The following is a 26,063-nucleotide window of genomic DNA, read 5'->3' on the forward strand; positions in this document are numbered from 1 at the left end:
CTACGGCGCAACACGCAGTGGTATTCGAATCTTGTATTGCTGCTGTCGGGAATTCCAAGGGAGTTGCCCTCCTCACACGAACTTCTTTGTCCTCAGGGTAAGATATATCACAGAGCAGCTGTCACTTCACATCCAGCATCTCACTCAGAGAGGCTTTTTGTGACCTGTGGTGAAAAGATGCATAGAAGTACCTTGGGAAGGCCTCTATCACCATCTTGTGGTTGGTGTCAGTCCTGTCGGAGCCACTATTCCCATCAATTGCTGAGTTTTAATTGCATCTCTTGAGAGGCAAAACTATGCTGTCTCGTCTCAGCATTAAAAGGCCTTGAGCTATAACTAGAGTGAAGGGGGCTCTTATTTCCTCTTCGGCAGAATTATCTTTGTTCATACGGTACTTTGAGTTGTCTTGTCCTCGGCCAGAGGCGAGACCTCCTCCTTGGAATGTGGTTAAGGTCCTTCGTGCTCTGAAGAATGCTTCCTATGAATAGTTATATAGAGCTTCATACTGAGTCCTTATCCTCAAGACAGACTTCCTCTTCACTCTCACCTCTGTGAAAAGGTTGTACTGTAAATAACAAGGGTTTGTATTCGTGTCGGAGCAAATGACATATTTGAAAGTAATTTGTACTTTACCTATCTATATAAACCTGAAATTCATTACACATTCCTATCTTGCCATCACCTTCCAGTAAGTCATACAGCAATCAAAATTGGTGGAGGTTGAGTGCAAGTGTGCTAGGCTGAGTGGGAGCCTCTCCAGCTACTCCCTCCCGCCCAACCGGAGGGATTGAGATGCCACCTTGCTTAGGTTTTTTATGGCTGTGAACACCCAGTTACACCAAGTTCCTCTTTATAAAGAACTACAGAATTATATAGTTAGGAAAAATACAAATTACTTTTAAAATTGTCATATTAGTGTAAAAGCGATAAAGGACTTGAGTAATCCAAAGTCAAAGCAAAGTTCTGTGATCAACAAAGCAGCAGAGGTGACTGAAAAGTGGAAGAACTAGGGTATGCAGGTGTACTGTAATTCACATGGCACTTCAGAGATACAGATGCATTATTCTTTATTTGCTAAAAGTTTGTTTAGAGAGATTATTTTACTAAGAACAGCCTATTCTTGGGTAAGCATGAAAGTTCCCGTTGATATTACACTCTTGCTACTAGAAGACTTCTCACAGTACATCTCTGGCATAAATAGTATTGTATTTGTATGCATATTGCAAGAGTTCAAAAGTCATCGCAAATTATATTCCTGACTGGACTGCAAAGTTGCAGAGCTCGATCGTGGCCACAGCGCCATGTAATCTTAAAGAAATTTGTTTGCCTTACACTTAACTCTGATGAGTTTATATTTTTACAGCATCCCATCTTCTCCCAGCTACCTTTTTCTTAAAGTTTCATTTTAGCCCTTCTCAGAAACTTCTATGACTATTTCTACAATTTTCTTCTCATATTAAAAATGAATACTTTGGGACAGGCTATGGATCCAAAAATGTAACTTGGTTGTCTGGTTAGGCCACTTTGAATTGACAATGTGAAGGTTAAATGATAAATCATTCATTTTGCAAGCTCTGTTTTTTCAAGACAACAAATGAATGGAAATATTCTAAGTGAAAAGTAATATCAAAATATTCCATCAAAATAATTACTGTGTTATTAGAAGATATAAATGAGCAAGCTTATTATTTTTTTTCTATCAAATTGTTTGTAAGTTAAGGATTAATAAATGCTAAGTGAAATATGCAGTGAACAAGAAAAGTAATTTATTCTTTTATATATTTCTTTTGGTATATTGTATAGGAATATTGAAAAATAAGGTGAATAAATACATTGCAGCATTTGAATAGAAATTTAAACATTATTTTTCCCTCTTTTAATTTTCATCAGTTAACAGGGCAAACTTATTTTGCATAGCTGTTCCTGAAGTAGAACTAGGGATATCATCTTCATTTTCCTCTTCTTTTCCATCTTCCTCTTCAATATCCTTGTCACTTACTGGATCTTCTTCCTCAATGTCGTCATCTTCATCTTGACTAAGTTCTCCTTGTGGATCATAATAGGTTCCTTCTCCTTGTGCATCATCATAGGTTCCTTGAATCAGTTTTATCCTTTTTATCTCTGAGTCCGACTCAAATTTTCCTTGAAAAAAGAAAATAATTTTAACCTTACACCATTTTGTTACATTCAAGTGAATTAGTTAACATCTGATTTCAGCACCTAATAACCAAATTCAACAGGCAATATCTGAAAGTAACTTGATTTAATCTATTTGTACAAAAACTTACTCATGATAAAAGACTAACACTGCTTCTCTTGCACATATATTACTAAACAAGGTTACAATTTAAAATTAAAGTTAACAACATAAAAACATTTGTTCTTAAACGAATACAAACTTTTCATCCTCTAAATAGATGCCAACTTCAGAGCACGGTCATTGAATTGTTGACAAGGTAATTTGTTACAGACATGCGAGATGAGAGGGAATCCCTGCCCACCTCTCTGACCAATTTCAGCCATAACCAGTTTGGATGCACTATTGTATCTTTTACTCACCTGATGGGCCTCGAGACATGTGGTAGAAAGGGTTTATTTCTTTAATCTCCATATGTTGTCTAATTTTTGTGGGGCTTACTGTAAGCACTCCTCCAACCCCCTTGAGAGTCATTTGCTCTTCCAACCAATAAGACGATGAACTCCACTCTGATTGTTTCATGGTAATAGCCTTTCCCTAAGAAGAGTTACTCTCTAAGAACAGTGTTGCCTATACTGGTGTGCCTGAAAATGAACATCACAAGTCGCCACACTCTTAGACCCTCCAACATGAGAAGTGCAGTGAAATGTGGTGCCAGAGTCCGTGTGTGTTTCCAGTGCTCCAATTGTTACAAAATGACAAAATGTTTCATGGTTTGTGCTGTGGTAAAGGAACCTCTTTTTGGTTTCCTTTAAGGGAGAGCAGTTCTTTTTGGTCACCCAAACAATAATTCCTCTGTTGCAGCAAGGAAGGGCAGTTGGCAAGGGGAAGTAGAGGGATTTTGGTCTCTTTATTCCTCCTCTACCTACCCATTCCGCCTCCTAGTCTCCTTGTCTGACACTTTTCCTTGAGAAGAAAAAATGAAGAACGATTGCGTGGGAAGGCCTCGCGCTAAAATCCGCTAACTGGTACTTTGGGTCATGGTGAAGTGGTGTGAGAGCCTAGTGTGCCAGTTACCACTGTTTTGCTGGATGCAGGAGAACGGTTCTCCTGGACCAAATACCAGCACTGTAGGCCAATTTTCCCATCACTATTGTGACATGGAGGATTGTTCTTCACCATTAGTCCTGAAGTCCATACTAAACTCACTTGCCAACTGGTGCTTTTGGGGTCGGTTACCGAATAGTCTGATGTGACAGCTACAGTACTTTTCACCTGGTGCAGAGGAGCAGTCGTACGCGAACCAATCCCAAGCACCATATGATAGGCCAAGGATAGTTTCAATCGCTACCCGGCTGAGCAGTTACAGAGCCTAAAACACCAACTGGTACCTTCGGGGTCGGTCATCAGAAAGTGAGCATGAAGTGACAGTTTTCACTGGTGGCAGGTGAACAGTTCTATCAGGACTGAACACCAGCACCGTAGGACAATGAATGTAAAAGGTACGCTTCTGTTTGAAGCTGTCCTCATCCTATACTGGGGAGAGACAATTTGGTAAGGCAATTGCTGCTTTCATACCGGTAGCAGATGAACAGTCCCTCCCAGGACCAATTACCAATACTGTCAAATTGTGAATTTTTCGTCCTCTGTTCCAAAATTTTGAAGGACCATTTGCCTTTTACCATTGACAGTGCTGAGCTGCGCAAAGCGACAATACAAGTTTAACCAAACCACATGCTTGCGCGAGAGGGAGGTTCGTTGAGGCTTGTGTGAGATCAGTACATGATGCAAGCCACCCACCTGCTTCTGAGCACCGAGCCATTCTCCAATGTCCATCCAAACATCATTACACATTCTTTTAAGTGCCAAGCCACACTTGTGAGTACCAAGCCATGCTCCACATTCTTTCGAGCACTAACCAAGGCTGCACATCCAGACCTTCCTTGAATCTTGCAATTCTGTCCTGCACTGAGATATTAAGGTATCTTATTTGCATTCCTAGGTATACTAAGTTTTATTTGGGGTACCAGAATAACTGCAGGTACATATATGCAGACGACCTGTGCATTTCTGCACAATCAGACTCCTTCAACACCATCAAAGAAAGACTACCAAACGCCTAACTACCCTCTCCTACTACAAAGAGTGGCACCTCAATGCCAATCCAAATATAACAGGTTTGTGCCTTCCACCTGAACAATCACCAGACAAACAGAAAGCTAAAGATCAAATGGAATGAAAAAGAACTGGAAAATCACCCCTACTCAGTCTACTTAGGTGTCACCCATAAAGTAGCAACTGGGAACAATCTCCTCAGCAAAGTCGCACACAAACTGTTACTCTACTCAGGAGTACAGTGCATTAGTGTGGGCAAGATGATGCCATGTGCATAAGGTAGACCTAAAGCTAAATAAGTCCTTTTGGATTATTACTGATACCCTAAAATCAACACCCTTACCATCTTTACATAAAATAGCTGGTATCCCACCACCCCATATGCGATGAGAAACACTGGGAAAAACTGAAAAGAAAAAAAAATTAATGACCCTAGGCACCCACTCCACAATCATCAGGAAGCAAGGCAAAAATTTAAATCTCGCAAAAGCTTTGCAACATTGGATGAACTAGAACCAATCCGGGCAGCTGCTCACAGGCTCGAGAAGTGGCAGGAAAGTAACCGATTTTCATCCCAGTCCAAACAAAGTCCTACCCAGCGGAACAACCCTCACCAGGAAGGACTGAGTAACCCTATACAGAGCAAGGGTAAAAGTGGGCAAAACTGGAGATAACCGCCACAAATGGGGATTAGCCACCAACCCTGAATGCCCATGTGGGGTATAGCCACCAACCCTGAATGCCCATGTGGGGTATCACCACAAACAATGGAACACATCCTAGTAGAGTGCCCAATGGGCCCTCATTGCTCAAATCAAGACCTCAGAGAGGCAAACAATGCCCTCCTGTGGGTTCGACAGTAGCGCGATAAGATATAATGACCACAATCTCCAGATCAAGGGAAAACTGAAGAAGTCTGTCTTGGTGAAGGAAAAGGGTCTCCTCCATGTCTGCTAGAATTAGTCTAGATAACAATGTCTCATGAACACTTGAGGGGCTGTTGAAAGACCAAGCACAGCACTCTGAAATAGAATACCCTATAGTGGATAACAAAGCAGAGGTACTTCCTTGACGATGGATGGACAGGGCTCTAGAAGTAGGCATCTATTAGATCCTATGTAATCATGAAGTCTTTTGGTCTTACTGACTGTGGCTGTGGTCTCCAATTGGAAAGAAGTCTGCAGAACAAATTCAAATCCGATTAGTCGGTGACTGGTCTCCAGTCTCCAAGATGCCTTCTCTACAAGAAATAGTCAATTTTAAAAGTCTCTTTGAGACTGCCCTTCTCTAACAGGGTCTAGACTTCCGCTCTTCTCTAAGTGTCTAAACTTCTGTCTGAAGGGCTTCGTACTTCGCTGACTCCTTCGTGAAGCACAATGATCTTGTTAGGGGAAAAATCAGGGGAGTAGGAGAACTGATGAACGGGATGACATAACTTTAGGAGGTCACTTGACTGCGTACAAGTTTGGCCAGTGTGGCACTGCCACCTGAGCTTCAGTCATACCCCCCATGGTAGTACATTGTCCACGTCTACCAGACTTCTCCTCCTTAGCCTTTAGCTATCTTTCCCTGAAAGGGCAGCCTCTGGGGGGTTACTCTTCTTGGTGTTAGACTGCCTTGGACCTTACTTGAATTCTTTATGGGCTTGTCTTACAACTGGAGGTGCTCTAAGCAAAGCAGGTGTCAAAAAGGTAGGCCAGGGTGTAACGGCTCGGTAGAGGAGGCAGTCTTGGCTCGCCTTCCTCCACTTCTCGGTCATTACCTCAATGTCCTCAAGAAGAAACAAGGAGTTCCAGAGATGAAGGATCTCCCTCCTTGGCACCTGCCCCTGGAACTCGGGGAACAACGTCACACCTCATCAGGTCCCAGTTGGCCCACTGGTTCGCCGCATTATGAGTTAAGAACTCCATCGCACTTGCATCTACAATACAGAACTCTAAAAATCTCAGGGTCTGAGAGTTCTCCAGGGTTGGCTAAATAGTCAACAGTCCCTGACCAGTGGTCCACCCAGGAGGAGACATGAAGAGTATCCTTTGCCATCCTCTCCTTGTTCACGGCATCATCAGTGGAAAACACAACTGATTGTGCTGCCAGCTTCTCAGAGCTAGAGCCTTACGCCAAGGCCGATGCTGCAGTGTCTTAAGGGCAGAGAGGGAAAGTCATCAAGAACACTATAGCTCTACATCACGAAAGAAGCTTTGAAGATCTCGCAGCCATAATGGAGTTCTTTTATGTAAAAATCTGAGTCAACCTTTGCAATAGACCACGCCGCAAACTTTGACCATGTTAACTCTGTCTGTTGGCTGTAGGAGCACAGCATAGAACATCTGTAGTTGCATCCTTCCCCTCCTGGATCCTCACTAAGACCATTGAAAAGTAATGCATGCTAGAACTTGCAGAAAGGTGGACTCTGATTCGCTTTCCAGCCTGTTTGAAGCCTTGGGGCTACCTGGAGGTGGGAGATCACCTACCAGTGTCAGATTTGTAACCAGCCGGAGTTGAGGTGGGTCATCGTCAACATCGGGAACTGCCACGGAAACTGCCACAGGGGAGAGAGGCCTTGGAGATTCGTTGACTGCTTCTGAAAACTAGGTCTTATCATAGATTGGAAACCCAGTTCGTCAAGAGGCGAGTTTGTGTCCTTACTTTCTTGAGCCTTATTAGCAAAACAAGAGAATGCTGGGTTCCCCCCTCTGCCCCCTTAGTCTCCAGACACTTATGTAAGGTTGAACTGGGATGGGCTTTGGTGGAAGGTGTCCTTGCCCTCGCTATGTACTCAATAGGCAATAGCCTTAAAGAGTCAACAAATAAGATCTTTCTGAAAGACTTCGATAACCTATGGGTCTGTGGGTGAAACCACGTCCCTGGCAGTGGTGGTACCTGTCTTCGGCTTATGGCGCCTCTTGAGTTGTCTAAATATGGTAAACCCCTAAGTCCTCCAAAAAAGAATAAAGGGTTGAGTTCAGCAGTCCTTGGCTTGAACTTCTGTCTCAAGGGGGTGCTGGGAGCCTCAAAAGTTTAAGAGGACACAGTTACCTCCCTAGGAGTTGACACAGTCTTGAGCAACCTGTAACACGTAGGTCTTGCGAGTCACCACTGTTAGCTCGAGAATGGAATGCGAGCCTTGTGCTATAGGAGTGCGCTACCCTCATTGGCGAGACATTCTCAGCTGATCATTGGTGAGCGCAAGCTAAAGGGGGTTGTGCTGGTTGAGCGACCATAGATGCACGCGAAGCAGGCTACCTTGCCAGTTATAGTATGCTCAAGAGTTTGTGAGAGTGAGCAAGGCACAAGTGGATGAGTTTTGCAGAGTAACACGCTGCTCTTTCAACCTAGCCAGGTGAGCGAGATGGTGTCGCACTTGGCGTGCTAACACCGAAATCTGTACATACTGGAGACTCGGAGAGTCTTGCAAAACCCGAGTGGCGTGCAGGGTGATACACTGGTCTGCAGACCACACTGTTGTGTGCTGCGCTACACACGTACTCAGAAGGATTGTGAGAGCTATCGTCCACGAGCTATGCTCCAAAAACCTAGAGCATGCAGGGAACGAATCGTGCTAGCGCTTCCAAGCTACCTGGGGAGAAAGACCCAGGGGAGGACAACCTCTCATGCTCGCAAAGGGTCAGTGGGCTCAGATCCCTGTCATTGCCTTGAACACACTCTCCCTGAGTACTAACCCACAGATACAGTACTTGGATGGTCCAGGATTGCCTGAGGACAAAGGTCTGGAGGCTTTAAAAGGGAAATTGCCAGAGCCAACCCTGGCAGGAGCACAAACTAACATCTCCAAGAGCTGGTCCACTGATAGTGGATCCGAAAGACCCAAGGATGGCCACAAGAGATGCAAGACACCTCAAGATACAGACTCCAAAAGGGAGGAAGGTTTTGCACTCTCACTAGGGGAGATGGTTAGAACTTCCTGACCCGAGGGTTAAATGGCCACTGCTCTTGCTCGATCATCCCATGAAGAGACTGGGGGAGGGTAGCAAGAGCAAGAGGGAAAAGTCTGGACTTCTTCAACTTCCATGCAAAGAATCCCTTTTAGACTTCTTTCTCCTCCTGCCATAATGCTCCCACTGGGAGGATGGCCATTTCTGACATTCGTCGTATGGAGTGTCCTGTGCACGCAGGGTTAAGTCGGTGCGGATCCTTCTCCAGCTTGAACATGAGCATCCTGCCACGCCACATGCCAGAACAAACCCACAAGTGCTTTCTCAATGCACACAGACCAAACACACCAGTAAAAGAAAAGGGAAAAATTTTTAATTTTGAGCCAGTGCCAAGAGCATGAAAGAAAATGTCTGCTCTCAACCACAGCTGAAATCAAACTGGAGTTGTAGTGAGGGGGGTTGCTTACCCTCTTCACATTGGTAACAACCAGTACAATTGTTAACACCTCGTTAAAATTTTTATAGCAGAGCTCCAACTTGTGCTGTTATCTTCTCCTATGTATAGAACAATGGTTTGTATTCATGTAGGAACAAATAAGTTTTGGTGTATTTTTCTATGAAATAAATTCTATACCAGATATTCAATATTATTCAATATAAAATAACATAAAAACTTTATCAAAATTTTATAACTAATGTATTTTCCCTTAACATTCCTATTACAGATAGAAAGTGAGGATGAAAAGCTCATTTCAAGTCAAGAAGATCCCCATAGATTAGGAAATCTGCAAAATTTACTTTTAGATTATAATTTAAACTTTCTATTTAATAAAATAATATTTGCATGTATTGTATCATTTTTATTCCTGATATGAGGCCATGTGCCTCATTTAAATTACTTTCAGATTATAGCCTTTCTTTTCATTAACTTACTAGAGGCATGTATCTATCGAAAGAAAAAAAAAGAGAAATTCTTATTTATGTATTTTAGGAGTAAATGTTTATAAACTGAGCTCCTGGAGAAGAAGCAATATGAACCATCACGTAACTATAGAAATAAATATTATTGTCAAAATTCTGTTTTTTTATTCTCTTTTAGTAGATAAAAAATTCAAATATTTAAAAATTTACAATCTTATAATAATCTTATAAAAATTCAAAATGAAATTATTTCAAAAGATTTTACAAAACTTATTCTTAATAATCTTATAGCTTTACCCCAGAATCCTACAATACAGTAGTTACAAGACTTTAGTAAAATGTGGTACTGTATTTGGGTACAGAATTTAACATTTAAGGAAGAACAGTAATGAGTATAGCAATACATGATGGCAAAAAAGCCTTTCAGAACATTACCATTACTCCTACCTATAATTTGATTAAAACTTTTATTTGTTACTCTAATGCCTCTTATTTTACCTATCTTTCTCATTTCTAACATTATATACCAAAGGTTACTAACCTTTATCCTTTGAATATCCTGGTGGCCTTTGGTACATGATAAGAGACTTGTGACCATTAAGGCAAAATCGAAGAATTTCATTTGCTGCTCGTGATACATCTGCCACACCTCGAGATTTGGTTCGATAATTACGTTTTTCTGCCCAAGCTGTTAAATTAATCCAATTATTTTATAAAATAGGAAATGTGTATTTTAATTTCATACAACAGGTTACAAACAAGTGTAATCAAATAGGCTATAACAAAAATATGCATTTTAGAATGAATATATGTCAGGCTGGGAGGAACATAGAGAGGAGAGGTCCTCCTTTTCTGTTTCATTTGTTTGATGTCGGCGAACCCCCAAAATTGGGGGAAGTGCCTTGGTATATGTATGTATAAGACTGAAAGCAACTACTGTATGGTATTGCCTTAATCAAGATGAGTGGTTAAAGAAAAGAATTCTTATGGATCTTTCAATTTTCATGAAAAAAAAAACTAATTTCTTAACCTGAAAAAAAAAAACCCTGAGTGAACTTAATGAAATTTACTCATGCTGCAAAGTAGAGATGAACAGTGAAGTTACATCCCCCTTTCAATTGCAAAACCCCTGTAATTTGTTGGCATTCAAAATGATGTGCATGATGCAAGTAGTTGAGCGCCTAAATGGGTCTCAGTGAGGGTTAATGTAGAAAAATAAGGACATCCCCAAAAACATATAAATAGCTAAAAGAATCATGCAATGTGAAACGCCATCCACAAATGGAAAACGAGGTTGCTTAAGAGAGCCTACTTTAGCGAGTGTAGTGATATTACGATCCAAACTAATAACTTGATCTGTTCAAGCTCCTTATTGGCTAGTAAAATCAATTTCAAATTAATTACCTGAGCTTTAAGGAGAATATAAATCGGCTAAATATCCCATTTTTAAGGTGGCTTTAAATATTTTAATTGATGGGGCTCAATAGAAGCGAGACATATTGATAAAGTTGAAATAAAAATGATGGGAAAGTTCAGGCAAGGTCAGAGATATTGCCCTCGGGCTAATTTTGGAGACAAAATAAAAAATGTAGTGTTCAAGCCCTTCAGTTCCCAGGTGAGACTTATATTGGAAAATCTTAAATGGATGGCCAGGAACAGCTCAAACGATTTAGGCAAACAACTATCACATTTCGTGAGTCACCTCTCATGAATTGCTAAGCTAAAACCTATCAATATAGTTATTATTATTATGCTTGGAAGGAACCTATTGGTTTCGGTTTCATATGATAAAACTCCTATGAAGGTAGCAACAAACAAATAACTAGAAGTGAGATTAATGTGAAGGAATAAAAAATTCTGGGGAGAAACGGGAACTAATTGATATTTTCCACACCTACATACCGTGCAGTGAAAGATATCTCTATCCTCAAAGAATTTCAAATTGATAAAACTAAAACTTTTTAATGAGCAATTTTAACACATAATAAACATCTAACCTTCGCATATCAAATAACTTGTCCATTCTGAATCCACATCATCCTTTGAAAGATGCAACTTGAGTATCTTTGGGATATCTAGTCGGGATGCTATATACTGTACCACACTGATGGGATCACGGACTTGTGCCACAGGAAAACTTCCAAGTAGGACCTGAAAATTTCAAATACAGTAAATACTTTTCTGATTATCAGTGATATGTACAAATTTCAAACTGATTATATTTTATGATACAATCTTACTTGGTGCATAAATCTTACAAAGGTAAGATGCATTATGCTAGATTAGAAAAATCTGATTCTTTTAAGAAAAATGTGGAACCAAGAGTAACGTCAAGACCATTTAAATGATGAAGAGGACCCTTAAAACTTTGGTAAAGGACATATATAGACAATAATAACAATGCTCATAATAATAATAATGCTGTCATAAATATATCAAAGGGCTTTATGAAATTTTATTTAAAATTTGATGTTATTAGTAAAAAGAGATGCTGTCTCCTACTGGGCAATTTCTCTAGTGTCAGTTACATGTTTATTATTATTAGCCAAACTACCAGGGTATTAAGCCCAAGGGCTCCAACAGGGAATAATATCCCAGTGAGGGCTCCAACAGGGAAAAATATCCCAGTGAGGAAAGGAAATAAGGAAATAAATAAACTACAAGAGAATAAGCAATTAAAATAAAACAATTTAAGAACAGTAACAACATTTAATTAAATCTCATATATAAACTATAAACACTAGAGAACTCTACCCCAAAACAATGGAAGACCATGGTACAGAGGCTTATGGCACCACCCAAGACTAGAGAACAATGGTTTGATTTTGGAGTGTCCTTCTAGAAGAGCTGCTTACCATAGCTAAAGTCTCTTCTACCCTTACCAAGAGGATAGTAGCCACTGAACAATTACATTACAGTAGTTAACCTATTAAGTGAAGAAGAATTGTTTGATAATCTCATTGTTGTCAGTTGTATGAAGACTGAGGAGAATGTGGAAAGAATAGGCCAGACTAATCAGTATATGTGTAGGCAAAGAAAAATGAGCTGTAACCGGAGAGAGGATCTAATGTAGTACTGGCTGGTGAGTAAAAGGACCCAATAACTTTCTATTATTATTATTATTACTTGCTAAGCTACAACCCTAGCTGGAAAAGGAGCTGGTATAAGCCCAGTGGCTCCAACAGGGAAAATAGCCCAGTGAGGAAAGGAAACAAGGAAAAATTAAATATTTTAAGAACAGCTGACCTGAGGTGGGGTCAGGGATTGGGTCATTCATATGAATAGAATAAGAAGAAGTTTTGGAAAGAAGTGAAGAGAGTAAGGAAGGCTGGCTCAAGAATTGAAAAGACAGTGAAAGATGGAAATGGAAGGTTGTTAAAAGGACAGGAGGCAAGGAAAAGATGGGCAGAATATTTTGAAAGTTTACTGAATGTTGAAGATAATAGGGAGGCAGGAATAATTGCTGTTGCAGGTGTTGAAGTGCCAGTGATGGGAGATGAGAATGAGAGAGAGATTACAATAGATGAAGTGAGGAGAGCACTAGATGAAACGAGAGTAGGAAAAGCATCTGGTATGGATGGTGTGAGAGCTGAGATGTTGAAGGAAGGGGGTATGACTGTACTTGAATGATTGGTGAGATTGTTTAATATGTGTTTTGTGTTGTCAATGGTACCAGTAGATTGGGTCTGTGCATGTATTGTACCACTATATAAGGGTAAGGGAGATGTGCATGGGTGTTGTAATTCAAGAGGTATTAGTTTGTTAGGCGTAGTTGGAAAAGTGTATGGTGAGTAATGATTAATAGAATCAAGGATAAAACAGAGAATGTAATCTTAGAAGTACAAGGTGGTTTTAGAAGAGGTAGGGGTTGTATGAATCAGATTTTTACAGTTGGGCAGATATGCGAGAAATATTTAGCAAAAGGTAAGGAGGTGTATGTTGCGTTTATGGATCTGGAGAAAGCATATGTAGAGTTGATAGGGAAGCAATGTGAAATGTGATGAGGTTATATGGAGTTGGTGGAAGGTTGTTGCAAGCAGTGAAAAGTTTCTACAAAGGTAGTAAAGCATGTGTTAGGATAGGAAATGAAGTGAGTGATTGGTTTCCGGTGAGAGTGGGGCTGAGACAGGGATGTGTGATGTCACCGTGGTTATTTAACTTGTATGTTGATGGAGTGGTGAGAGAGGTGAATGCTCGAGTGCTTGGACGAGGATTAAAACTGGTAGACGGGAATGACCATAAATGGGAGGTAAATCAGTTGTTGTTTGCGGATGATACTGTACTGGTTGCAGCCACAGAAGAGAAGCTTGGCCGATTAGTGACAGAAATTGGAAGTGTGTGAGAGAAGGAAGTTGAGAGTTAATGTGGGTAAGAGTAAGGTTATGAGATGTACGAGAAGGGAAGGTGGTGCAAGGTTGAATGTCATGTTGAATGGAGAGTTGCTTGAGGAGGTGGATCAGTTTAAGTACTTGGGGTCTGTTGTTGCAGCAAATGGTGGAGTGGAAGCAGATGTACGTCAGAGAGTGAATGAAGGTTGCAAAGTGTTGGGGGCAGTTAAGGGAGTAGTAAAAAATAGAGGGTTGGGCATGAATGTAAAGAGAGTTCTATATGAGAAAGTGATTGTACCAACTGTGATGTATGGATCGGAGTTGTGGGGAATGAAAGTGATGGAGAGACAGAAATTGAATGTGTTTGAGATGAAGTGTCTAAGGAGTATGGCTGGTGTATCTCGAGTAGATAGGGTTAGGAATGAAGTGGTGAGAGTTAGAACGGGTGTAAGAAATGAGTTAGCAGCTAGAGTGGATATGAATGTGTTGAGGTGGTTTGGCCATGTTGAGAGAATGGAAAATGGCTGTCTGCTAAAGAAGGTGATGAATGCAAGAGTTGATGGGAGAAGTACAAGAGGAAGGCCAAGGTTTGGGTGGATGGATGGAGTGAAGGAAGCTCTGGGTGATAGGAGGATAGATGAGAGAGAGGCAAGAGAGCGTGCTAGAAATAGGAATGAATGGCGAGCGATTGTGACGCAGTTCCGGTAGGCCCTGCTGCTGCCTCCGATGCCTCAGATGACCGCGGAGGTAGCAGCAGTAGGGGATTCAGCATTATGAAGCTTCATCTGTGGTGGATAATGTAGGAGGGTGGGCTGTGGCACCCTAGCAGTACCAGCTGAACTCGGTTGAGTCCCTTGTTAGGCTGGGAGGAACGTAGAGAGTAGAGGTCCCCTTTTTTGTTTTTGTTTCATTTGTTGATGTCGGCTACCCCCCAAAATTGGGGGAAGTGCCTTGGTATATGTATGTATGTAAGAATAGTAACAACATTGAAATAAATATTTCCTATATAAACTACAAATACTTTACCAAAACAAGAGGAAGAGAAATTAGATAGAATAGTGTGCCCGAGTGTAACCTCAAGAAAGAGAACTCTAACCCAAGACAGTGGAAGACCATGGTACTGAGGCTATGGCCCTAGCCAAGACTAGAGAAAAAGCTTTGATTCTTGGGTGTCCTTAGAAGAGCTGCTTACCATAGCTAAAGTGTCTCTTCTACCCTGACCAAGAGGAAAGTGGCCACTGAACAATTATAGTCCAAGAGTTAACCCCTTGGGTGAAGAAGAATTGTTTGGTAATAAATATCAGTGTTGTAAGTTGCATGAGGACAGAGGATAATATGGAAAGAATAGGCCAGACTATTCATTACATGTGCAGGCAAAGGAAAAGTGAGCTGTAACCGGAGAGAGAATCTAATGTAGTACTGTTTGGTGAGTCAAGGACACAATAACTCTAGCAGTAGTATGAGAACAAAATAAAATTACAAAGTACACGTACCTGCAATGGCATATCCACAGTAGATGGAAACACCAAACCAGGACAATCACAAAGTTTGATGTTCTTGGTCAGAAAAATTGTTTGGAAATGTTTGGTGTGACCAGGTGTTCTACTTACGCTTACAACCTACAAAATAAAAGAGTTATTCTTATAAATGCATTCAGTTTGCATTGAGTTGGCAATTTATAGTGGGATTTGCATTATTTTTTTTTTTAATATTTGTATTTTTACATTCAAATTCAATTATCTTTTATTACAGACAGATGTTCTTTGGCAATTATAAATACACATTCTTAAAACTCTAGAGGATGAAATATAAAATAGGTACTAAAAATTATTTTGAAATGAATGTGAATATTTTTTCTTCTGAACATAGACATAGGTAGATTACCTGAGTGACAGCACTTAAATTACCAATAATATCACTAAGCTGATAAAATACTACATCATAATGAAATATTTTACAGAGTACAGTAAGTAAACTAAGAATAGATGTTTTCCAATGCTTAAACATAGTTGAATTGTATAAGTAAAGAAGTTAGTCAATCATTATTATAATACCATTTTCTGACTTCTTTAACCTTTGTAAATAAAAGGTTATGGTTTTACACCTCAATTCTGGAAAAAGACGGTAGGCCAAGAGCTACAAAATGAGTGAATGCACTTACATGCCTTAGAATAGTCATGAGACTTAGTAGGCTATCATTATAGTACAGTATACTTTTATCTTATTTATATTTCGCCTTTTTGCTCCAGAAGATGGTCATATTACAAAAAGACACACAAAATTCTGAAAAAGCATTATCCTAAAGTTGCTACATTTAGTAAGATTTTCTCTCATGCACAGACCTCTGTGCAAGTAATCGAAACGGTTATCGTCTTATTTTTGAGTCGTACATTAATATTCTAGGTACTTTATCTTTGGTACAAAACATAGCAGTACCAGCCGAACTCGGTTGAGTCCCTTGTCAGGCTGGGAGGAACATAGAGAGGAGAGGTCCCCTTTTTTTGTTTCATTTGTTTGATGTCGGCTACCCCCCAAAATTGGGGGAAGTGCCTTGGTATATGTATGTATGTATGTACAAAACATAGTTTTGCTTTGTTAACAGCAACTGATGATATTTGTAGTGAATTGAAGTAGATTTTTTAATAGATCATCCATTCAGTCTTATTCACATTTAGTGATAAAAGCCTGTCAGATATAAAGTTATGACGTATGTTTACAAGCTGCTGTAGCCAACCTACTGAAGGAGCATATAAAACAACATCATTAAACATAAAAACAAATTATTTAAAATTAAATCGGTAGGATAATACTGTATCCCACTTTTGTCCTACTCTGCAGGAGCTAGGTAAATCACTCGACAATGCATGGCCCCATTTGACAGTCATTCACTGATTTTTATACCACACCTTTAGAAGTTCAACAATATACAGTACAGTAGTAAGGGACATCTCAAATTTTAAAAGTAATTTATATTTTTCCCAATTATACAAACCTAAGTTCTTTAATCAGAGTATTACTAATGGTCTATTAAATTTCTTATTCCTGATCTAGATATTAATCTTTGGCACCGTCGTTCAATTAGTTCATTATGCATGTTGCATAAGATTTTTCATAACTCTGACTATCCTTTACATTCAGATCTCCCAGGACAATTCTATCCTGTTCGTAATACTAGGCAGGCAGTTGATTCTAATAGCCAGGCCTTCTCCATCATGAGGCTCAATACTACACAGTATTCTAGAAGTTTTATTCCAGCTGTTACCAAGTTGTGGAATGATCTTCCTAATCAGGTAGTTGAATCAGTAGAACTTCAAAAGTTCAGAGTTGGAGCAAATGTTTTTATGTTGGCCAGGTTGACACGAGTCTTTTTATAGTTTATATATGACATGTCTGTTTTTGACGTTGTTAATAGTTTATATAGGACATATCTCTTTTGATGTTGTTACTGTTTTTAGAATATATTGTTAATTTATTCTCATCATTTATTTATTTCCTTATTTCCTGTCCTCACTGGGCTATTTTTCCCTATTGGAGCCCTTGGGCTTATAGCATCTTGCTTTTCCAACTAGGGTTGTAGCTTGGCTAATAATAATAATAATAATAATAATAATAATAAGGTGGAATGGCCATTAAAAATTTAACAAGATCGTTATAACTCCTGGCATGTAGCAAGGAAGCCCATCCCACCTGTCAGTCAGCAAGACTAGCAGTTTTGACCTTTAACCCCAAGACTTGCAAGGTGCTTGAGGTAGGAAGTGTAATTTAAAAGACTCGGGTTTGCATCATCATCATCATCATCATCTCCTCCTATGCCTATTGACGCACAGGGCCTCAATTAGATTTTGCCATTGGGTAGTTCTCTAAAGAGCTCTACTAAACATGTTAATAGATAAGGATCCTGCTTGCTTTGTGGTCATCAAATTGCCACAATAGTCATCCAGAGACCAGGCCTTATCAGGCTGAATAGGCAAAAGGCATTGGAATCCAGGTGATCCCATGGGTGTTGGACGACAGCATCCTCGAACACTTTCCAAGAGTTTAAAATGGGGGGAACCGAACACCAGGAGTTTTCTGTTTAGCCATGTGGTGAAAGGTCAATCTTCAGGTATCCTAAGAGCACAAGAAACCCATTTACTGTGCAAGGATGAAGGGAACACTCAGAACCTACAACCTACCCTAGCGACTGAGCATGTCTTCTAGTAGATTCCTTGCCTTGAATGAATCTCACTGACAGCTCTACAGCATTACCACTGCTCAGATATGCTCCTGGCTCATCAACTTGCAAAGCCTGTAAGAGACAGTTCCTCCTTGTTTTTTGATGAACTCCCCATTACTACTGTTGGAAAACTTGCAGTGCTTGGAATGCTACTTTCTTTTCCAACAGGTTGATATGTAGGAGCTTCTTCTTGGGCCACACCCCTGAGCCAATTTGCTTCGTCAGATGTATCCGCCCCAACACTGCCCCTTTGAATGCATTTGAGAAGGGCATCTCTGGAGGTGAGGAGTTGAGTAAAGCTCCCCAGGAAAGATTATCCCTTGCCTCCTGTTCCACTGGAACAAGATGTGATAGGAGATCCCTGGACGTCTACCCGAGATGGAGATATGGAAGGTGCAATGCTAAACTATAAGGAAGTAAAATAATCTCATAGTTGAAGCGGAGGTACTTCCTGCTGGACTGAAGGATGGGGTTATTTGGAAATACCAGTCATTCAAATCCACTAAAAGCACAGTCTTTTTCTGATGGTAGACCACATGGTAATTGGCATCTCCATACTAAAAAAAAAAAGTTTGATAACAAACTTAATTCAATGGTGAGAGGTCAATGACTAGACTCCAGGCCACCGTTGACTTCTACACCAGGAAAAGCCAAATGTAGAACCCAAGGAACTGTCTCCAATAATTAAAAGCACATTCTTTTCCTCCATCGCTTTCACCTCTGCTGCCAAGGATAGAACTTCCAGCAATTTTGGAGGGAAACTCTGGAATGCCATTAATGTGGAAGTGAGGGGGAGGTTGAAGCTCTTCTTAGGGTAGGTAGTATATGTCCAGAATGGATTATACCACCCACTGCTCTACTTCATGTTTCTGCCACAATGTCCAATGGCATAAAAGGCTTCCCCCACTTACGGCAGCTGGAGGAGGGGACTGCCGACTCAACGTCCCTTCTTCCCTCTACCACCCCTCATGCATTGGTCAGGCTGTGGACGAAAGGGTGGAGCACTGTCCAAGCATTTCATGAAGGAAGAAGAAACTGGAGATCCTAATCAAAGCTGATCTTGACAGCGTAACATGATCTCATCCCTGCTGTCTTCGAAGGGCTTGGACCCTTGAATGTAAATGCATTAAGAATGAGGGCGTCATGGCTAGCATTCCTCCACTTCTTCACCATTGCTTCTATGTCCTTCTAAGGAAAAAGACATGCCTACATCACTGGGGCGTTTCCCCATCTAACTTGACTGGAAAGTTAGGTGTCTGCAGCTGTCCTCTATAGGGACCCAGCGGACCTATTAGTTGGCTGACTGGTGAGTAAAGAAGGTAAGCACCTTTGCACCGGTTGAAACCCACTTGCTGTACTTCTCCAAATTACAAATCCTGATAAATGGTGAAGTGATAATATTATAATTATCAATTTTATCATTATAAAAGGTTGAAAGACTGTACCCTCTGTTTTGAGTCTCTCCACAGGCAATGCTGCTATCAAAGTAGAAAATGCATGAATGACAGGAAGAGGAGACAGGTTCTCACCTAAAGGTATGTAGAATGTTCTTTGTCAAGCTACTGAGGTTAGCAGGGTCATAACTGACCGGTTAGTAGTTAGACTGCAATAAATTCTAAATACACAAGAAGATCTTTTGGCAGGTATGAATGACAGAAACAAAGTGATGAATAAACTCATAAAATTCTGAATAGCCTCCCATCATAGCCAGAGCTACTAAAAGAGTTCAGAGACCTCAAACCATTTGTTATTACATTTACACTTGTTCCTCGAACATTTGGTTTATTTTGACTTAACTTCCAATTGGTCTCGGCGCAGGATGAGTGTGGTCATTAATCAATTTTTAATAGTTGTCCCCCCCATAATTGGGCAATGCAATGTTTTCAAAACCACTTATAATGTCTGGAAGAGGCATGGGATTTTCTTTTCTTACTGATTTCTCATCAAAACATTTTCACCCTCACTCCAAGACTAGTAGCAATTCCATGGGATACAATAACATTTTCATTTTCTCAACAAAATCTATGCAATGATTTTAATTGAGCTTTGGAGAATTTCATCTTAAAAATAAATTCCTCACATGGATTAGACTATCTCCATATTAAGTAGTTATCTTATGCGCACCATAATGGAGCTCTTTGATAAAAGAGTTTCAACTGGGAATGTGGCTGCCAGATGACTGCTGAACCACAATTATCATACCCAAAAGAAAATCTTCTATAACTCTATACTGGTTTTCATTTTGGAATAATCTTGTGTTACTTCATAATACTTCTGAATGCATCTCAATTTTATTTAAAAAATAGATTCCCTAATGTTTGAGCTTCATTACTATCTTGTATCTGCATAGGTAGCAATGAAACCTTCAAAGAAAGTGAAAAAGGAAGATGGTCTGACCCAATAATAGAATGCAACACATATATTGCATATGTTGTCGTCATCATCATCTCCTCCTAAGCCTATTGACGCAAAGGGCCTCGGTTAGATTTTGCCAGTCGTCTCTGTCTTGAGCTTTTAATTCAATACTTCTACATTCATGATATCCAACATCGGGCTTTATAGTCCTAAGCCATGTAGGCCTGGGTCTTCCAATTTTTCAAGTCCCTTGTAAAATTGGAGTGTAGACAAAACAGTTAAACCACCAGGTATGGCCCATTGCATCACTTTTCCCATGACTACTGTATAATTATAGGAGGTCATAACATCATCACCAATGCAATAACTACAATGGAGGAAAAAGCTTTGCAGCTCACTTCCAAAATATGATTCAGGTCAAGTATTAATATCACCAAATACCAAATCTTTCCATTTGGGTGATCTGACATAAGATAGTGTAATTTTTCTATGCAATCTATGTATACTGGATGAGTACAGAAGATAGCAGGTAATACTTATGAAATTTTTGTCTTTTCATACCAATACATATAAGTTTCACTCACTGTATACAAGTGGCAAGGTTTTTTCGATAAAAAAAAAGCAACTCACCCAAATAGACAACCAACTAATGAATTATCTGATGAATCTACTAGGATACTGCATAATAGGCATATTCAAAATTTACACTACTCCAGTAATCAGACTCATACACTGGAAGCAAAGTCCCCTGCAGACAGACTGCATCATCAGAAACACAGGTTAACTGAATGCTAAAATAAAAATTTTTGAGTAATTCACATATTTCCTAACTATAAAAACCAGAGTCCTTTAATATGAGTATGCTTTTACGAGTAGGTGGTAGTTACTGCAAGGTGGCGGGGAAACCCTACCCACCTAACAGACCACCGAGTCCTCACTTGGACCTTCAGTCTACGACTTGCGACAGGGTTGAGGTGGGAAGTAAAACTTAAAGGATTCAGGTCTGTCTAGCTATGAAAAATACAAATTACCTTAAAAATTTGTGACTTGTCACAACACAAATCCTCGTCCTTCAATGGGAGACTTTTCCTTAGGAGGAAGTCTCTATAACTAAACTGGTTGGTTTACTATCCCAGGAAATGTCCAGGAATTTTGGTCCTGTACAGGAACAAAAGTAATGACCTTAGTCAACCTCCTAACGACCTGAGAACGAGGGTGTGAATGTGTTAGGTTAGTTCACTACCAGGAACTAATAGATGGTCAAGGAAAACCGACATCTGTGTGGAGGACAAATTGTTAGGATGTATGATCCTGACACAAGACACAGGGAGTGAGGACAGTGATTACCCAGAAATAACTTCCTTGAACAATCTACACACCAATTACTCATAAGACCAGAAGAAAGCCCTTATAAGCACAAATACCCTAAATAACTCTTATGAATGCTTCACAATCTGGAGGGAAGACAAAGAAGATTCAATTTATCAAGCTCAAGTCAACGAGAAGACTTAAAGACAAAAGCATGTGCGGAGTATTGACACCGTGGTTATTGCCATTAGCCACTAGATTGTCTCATTACACTACTATACTAGAGGCCTAAGCCTATTGAAATGGAACAGAAAAGTTAATTTTTAGTTTTGGGTATATATATCGATGGATACCAAACTTTGAGAGAGAAGCAATATGAACATCAGGGTAAGTTCGCAGAAATATGTTATTTTCCTTAGTAAAATAAATTTTTGAATATACTTACCCGATGATCATATAGCTGCATCCCTGCTGCCCGACAGAAAAAACCTACGGGAGGAATACGCCAGCGATCGCTATACAGGTGGGGGTGTACATCAACAGCGCCATCTGTCAAGTAGGTACTCAAGTACTCGATGTCAACAACGAACCAATTTTCTCCTCTGTCCCACTGGTTCTCTATTGGGGAGGAAGGGTGGGTCCTTTAATTTATGATCATCGGGTAAGTATATTCAAAAATTTATTTTACTAAGGAAAATAACATTTTTCAATATCAAACTTACCCGAAGATCATATAGCTGATTCACACCCAGGGGGGTGGGTAGAGACCAGCATAACAAGTTGACATTATGAGCTAAGTATTCCGTATTTCATTTTAGCAGTTATTCAGAATAACAACCATAAAATAAATAAGTACCTGGTAAGGAAGACGACTTGAACAATTACTCTGCCTTTTTAAGTACGTCTTCCTTACTGAGCCTCGCGATCCTCATAGGATGCTGAGCGACTCCTAGGAGCTGAAGTATGAAGGGTTGCAACCCATACTAAAGGTCCTCATCAAAACCTCTAATCTAGGCGCTTCTCAAGAAATGATTTTGACCACCCGCCAAATCAAGTAGGATGCGAAAGGCTTCTTAGCCTTCCGGACAACCCAAAAATATTTCAAGAGAAAGATTAAAAAGGTTCTGGAATTAGGGAATTGTAGTAGTGGAGCCCCCACCACTACTGCACTCGTTGCTACGAATGGTCCCAGAGTGTAGCAGTTCTCGTAAAGAGACTGGACCTTCTTAAGATAAAAGACGCGAACACTGATTTGCTTTTCCAATAGGTTGCGTCGAATATATTCTGCAGAGATCTATTTTGTTTAAAGGTCACGGAAGTTGTGACAGTTCTAACTTCGTGTGTCCTTACCTTCAGCCAAGCTTGGTCTTCCTCATTCAGAAGGGAATGAGCTTCTCGTATTAACAGTCTGATAAAAATAGGATAAAGAATTCTCTGACATAGGCAAAGATGAATTCTTAACTGAACACCATAAAGCTTCAGACGGGCCTCGTAAAGGTTTTAAAATAGAACTTAAGAGCTCTTACAGGACATAATACTCTTTCTAGTTCATTACCAACCATACGATAAGTTTGGAATATCGAACGATATTGGTCAAGGCCGAGAAGGCAGCTCGTGTTTGGCTAGAAAACCAAGATGTAAAACATGTAGCCGTTTCGGATGAAAATCCGATGTTCTTGCTGAAGGCATGAATCCCACTGACTCTTTTAGCTGTGGTTAAGCATATCAGGAAAAGAGTCTTAAAGGTGAGATCTTTCAGGGAGGCTGATTGAAGTGGTTCGAACCTGTCTAACATAAGGAATCTTAGAACCACGTCTAAATTCCAACCAGGTGTAACCAAACGACGCTCCTTCGTGGTCTCAAAAGACTTAAGGAGGTCCTGTAGATCTTTACTGTTGGAAAGATCTAAGCCTCTGTGACGGAAGACTGATGCCAACATGCTTCTGTAACCCTTGATAGTGGGAGCTGAAAGAGATCGCTCTTTCCTCAGATATAAGAGGAAGTCAGCTATTTGAGTTACAGAGGTACTGGTCGAGGATACGGATACTGAATTGCACCAGTTTCGGAAGATTTCCCACTTCGATTGGTAGACTCTAAGGGTGGATGTTCTCCTTGCTCTAGCAATCGCTCTGGTTGCCTCCTTCGAAAAACCTCTAGTTCTCGAGAGTCTTTCAAAACTCTGAAGGCAGTGAGACGAAGAGCGTGGAGGCCTTGGAGTACCTTCTTACGCGTGGCAGACGTAGCAGGTCCACCCTTAGGGGAAGAGTTCTGGGAACGTCTACTAGCCATCGAAGTACCTCGGTAAGTTATTCTCTCGCGGGCCAGAGGGAAGCAACTAGTGTCAACTTTGTCCCTTCGTGAGAGGCGAACTTCTGCAGTACCTTGTTGACAATCTAGAACGGAGGGAATGCATATAGATCTAGATGAGACCAATCTAGTATAAAGGCATCTAAAAGAACTACTGCTGGGTCCGGGATAGGTGAGCAAAGTATTGAGAGCCTCTTGGACATAGAGGTTGCGAAGAGATCTATGGTTGGCTGGCCCCAGGTGACCCAAAGTCTCTTGCATACATCCTTGTGGAGGGTCCAATATGTTGGAATTATTGTCCCTTCCTACTGAGACAATCTGCTAAGACATTCAAGTTGCCTTGGAAGAAACTTGTTACTAGTGAAAAGTCTAGACCTGTTGAACAGGAGAGGAGGTCACTTGCGAACTCGTACCATGTCAGAGAGTAGGTCCCTCCTTGCTAGGAGATGTACATCAAAGCAGGGAGTTGTCCGTGTTCACCTCCACTACTTTGCCTTGAAGGAGAGACCTGAAGCTTTTCCAGGTCAGACGTACTGCCAGAAGCTTCTTGCAGTTGAAATGCATTGTCCTTTGACTCGAGTTCCATAATCCCGAGCATTCCCTACCGCCTAAGGTCGCACCCCAGCCTACGTCCGATGCGTCTGAGAAGAGAACGTGGTTGGGAGTCTGAACAGTCAGGGGAAAACCCTATTAAAGGTTGATAAAGTCCTTTCATCAAGTCAGACCAGACTTATCTTCCGGAAACCGGGATCGAGACCGCTTCTAGCGTCTTGTCCTTTTCCAGTGAAGAGCTAGATGAAACCGAAGAGGACGGAGGTGTAGTCTTCCAAGTGACACCAATTGAACCACGGATGACAGTGTCCTAACCAGACTCATCCACAGCCTGACAGGGCCGTGTTCCTTCTTCAGCATCTTCTGGATGGATAGCAGGGCTGGGGGTTGATCGTCTTGTTCAGCCATGTCCTCATCAGAGGGTTCCTCATCCGAAACTGATGAGGAAACGGCAACGGAGTGGGCAACGTCTGACTCGCTGAATCCGGTCGCACTGGTGGATGCGTGACGGAGCCGGACACAAGATCATGGTACTGCTGCACAGTCTGTGAACTGTCAACCATGGGGAAGCGAGGAAGTACAGCGACAACCCGAAACTGTCTAGACTGTCTGGGTTGTGCAGACAACCCCTTATCGGGTTGCTGAGGTTGCCGCACTGCGTCACAACAAGTCACCTCTGCTGGTTGTTGAACGTCTTCCCAGTGACACACTGAACGTCCACAACCACCTCCGAGAGTCGCTTAACGTCAACGTGCGACTGGCAACCCACACTGGGTTGCACCGGTGGAGGAACCATCTCAACTGGCGGACGTGAGTAGGATACCTCAGCGTCAACAGGGCGTACAACCAACCGGTAGGAAGGTTGTTGGCAAGAAGGTTCTTCTCCGTAAAAAATCCTCTATCAAGGACTAAGCTTGGACTGCATGTCTTGCAACAAAGCCCAAGGTCTATGGGAGCAGGTGTGGCAACAGACGGGGTTAGCGACTGAAGCGGAACCATTTACCCTCCCTGGAAGCATGTTATGCTTTAATTAAAGTCCATAGGAGGCTAAGCAGCTTAAGGCTCCTCTCCAAATGACAGAGTCCTCAAGGGAATATCAGAAGGAGGGAGAACAGCACTTTCTCATCTACAGGAACCATGTCCGAGAAAAGCTAGGTTATCTCAGTGAGGGTTTCACTGGTGCATAAGCAGCAGACCAGAAGGCAACGTTATGAAACTGCTTGACAGTCTGTGAACTGTCAAAAACTGAACTGTCAACCCCAACAGGTGCGTGAGGACATACAGCACTGGTGTATTAGTAGCACACCAGAAGGCAACGTCATGTAACTGTTTGACAGTCTGTGAGTTGGCAACAACCAAAGCTGTGTGGGGAAGCCTCAACTCCTGACTGACTAGTTTGCTGCGGGCGAGTGGCGGTAACCACAGTGTGTTGCGGAGGCTGACACACCGTGTCAAAACACGGCAGCTTGTGGTAGCTCACGCACGGCAACGGAGTGCTCCGTGTGTCTGTGGGAGTCAGCATGCGTCTGGCAGGGTCGACTGCGCATGGGTGGAGGAGCTCTCACAACAAGAGTGTGGGAGCAGGCAGCCATGCTGGGCGCACAACCGTGGCAGGCTGTAGGCCAACGGGTGCATCGTCAACCTTCTCCGCAGTCGGAGTGTGGGAGCTGGCAACAACAAAAGCGGAGTGCTGGTGCGTGAGAGGGACTGCCGTGGGTTGCGGAGCATGCCGCATTGCGGCAAAACACGGCAGCTTGACAGCACCTTCCCACTGCTGATGCGGTAGCTCACGCATGTCAACGGAGGGTGCAGCATGAACATGCGTCTGGCAGGGTCGACTGCGCATCGGTGGTGGAGCTCTCACAGGTGGAGTGTGGGAGCAGGCAGCCGCAGTATCTGCTGAGCGCACAACCGTGGCAGGTTGTAGGTTA

General features: G+C 41.4%; 1 protein-coding gene across 2 annotated transcripts in view; it reads right to left on the minus strand.

Annotated features, from left to right (window-relative positions):
• Positions 1–1,749: 1,749 nt before the first annotated feature.
• LOC137618038 (guanine nucleotide-binding protein-like 1) overlaps positions 1,750–26,063 on the minus strand; it is an 83,552-nt gene continuing 59,238 nt past the window's right edge. For both annotated transcript variants that reach the window (XM_068347958.1, XM_068347959.1), the window contains exons 7-10: positions 14,888–15,013; positions 11,064–11,217; positions 9,608–9,754; positions 1,750–2,142 (exon numbers count right to left, since the gene is read on the minus strand). In XM_068347958.1, the coding sequence (XP_068204059.1) occupies positions 1,877–2,142; positions 9,608–9,754; positions 11,064–11,217; positions 14,888–15,013 (693 nt within the window). In that variant the 3' untranslated portion in view covers positions 1,750–1,876. The remainder of the gene's footprint in view (positions 2,143–9,607; positions 9,755–11,063; positions 11,218–14,887; positions 15,014–26,063) is intronic.

This window comes from Palaemon carinicauda, chromosome 24 (genome assembly GCF_036898095.1).
Source record: "Palaemon carinicauda isolate YSFRI2023 chromosome 24, ASM3689809v2, whole genome shotgun sequence".
Classification (NCBI taxonomy): Eukaryota; Metazoa; Arthropoda; class Malacostraca; order Decapoda; family Palaemonidae; genus Palaemon; species Palaemon carinicauda.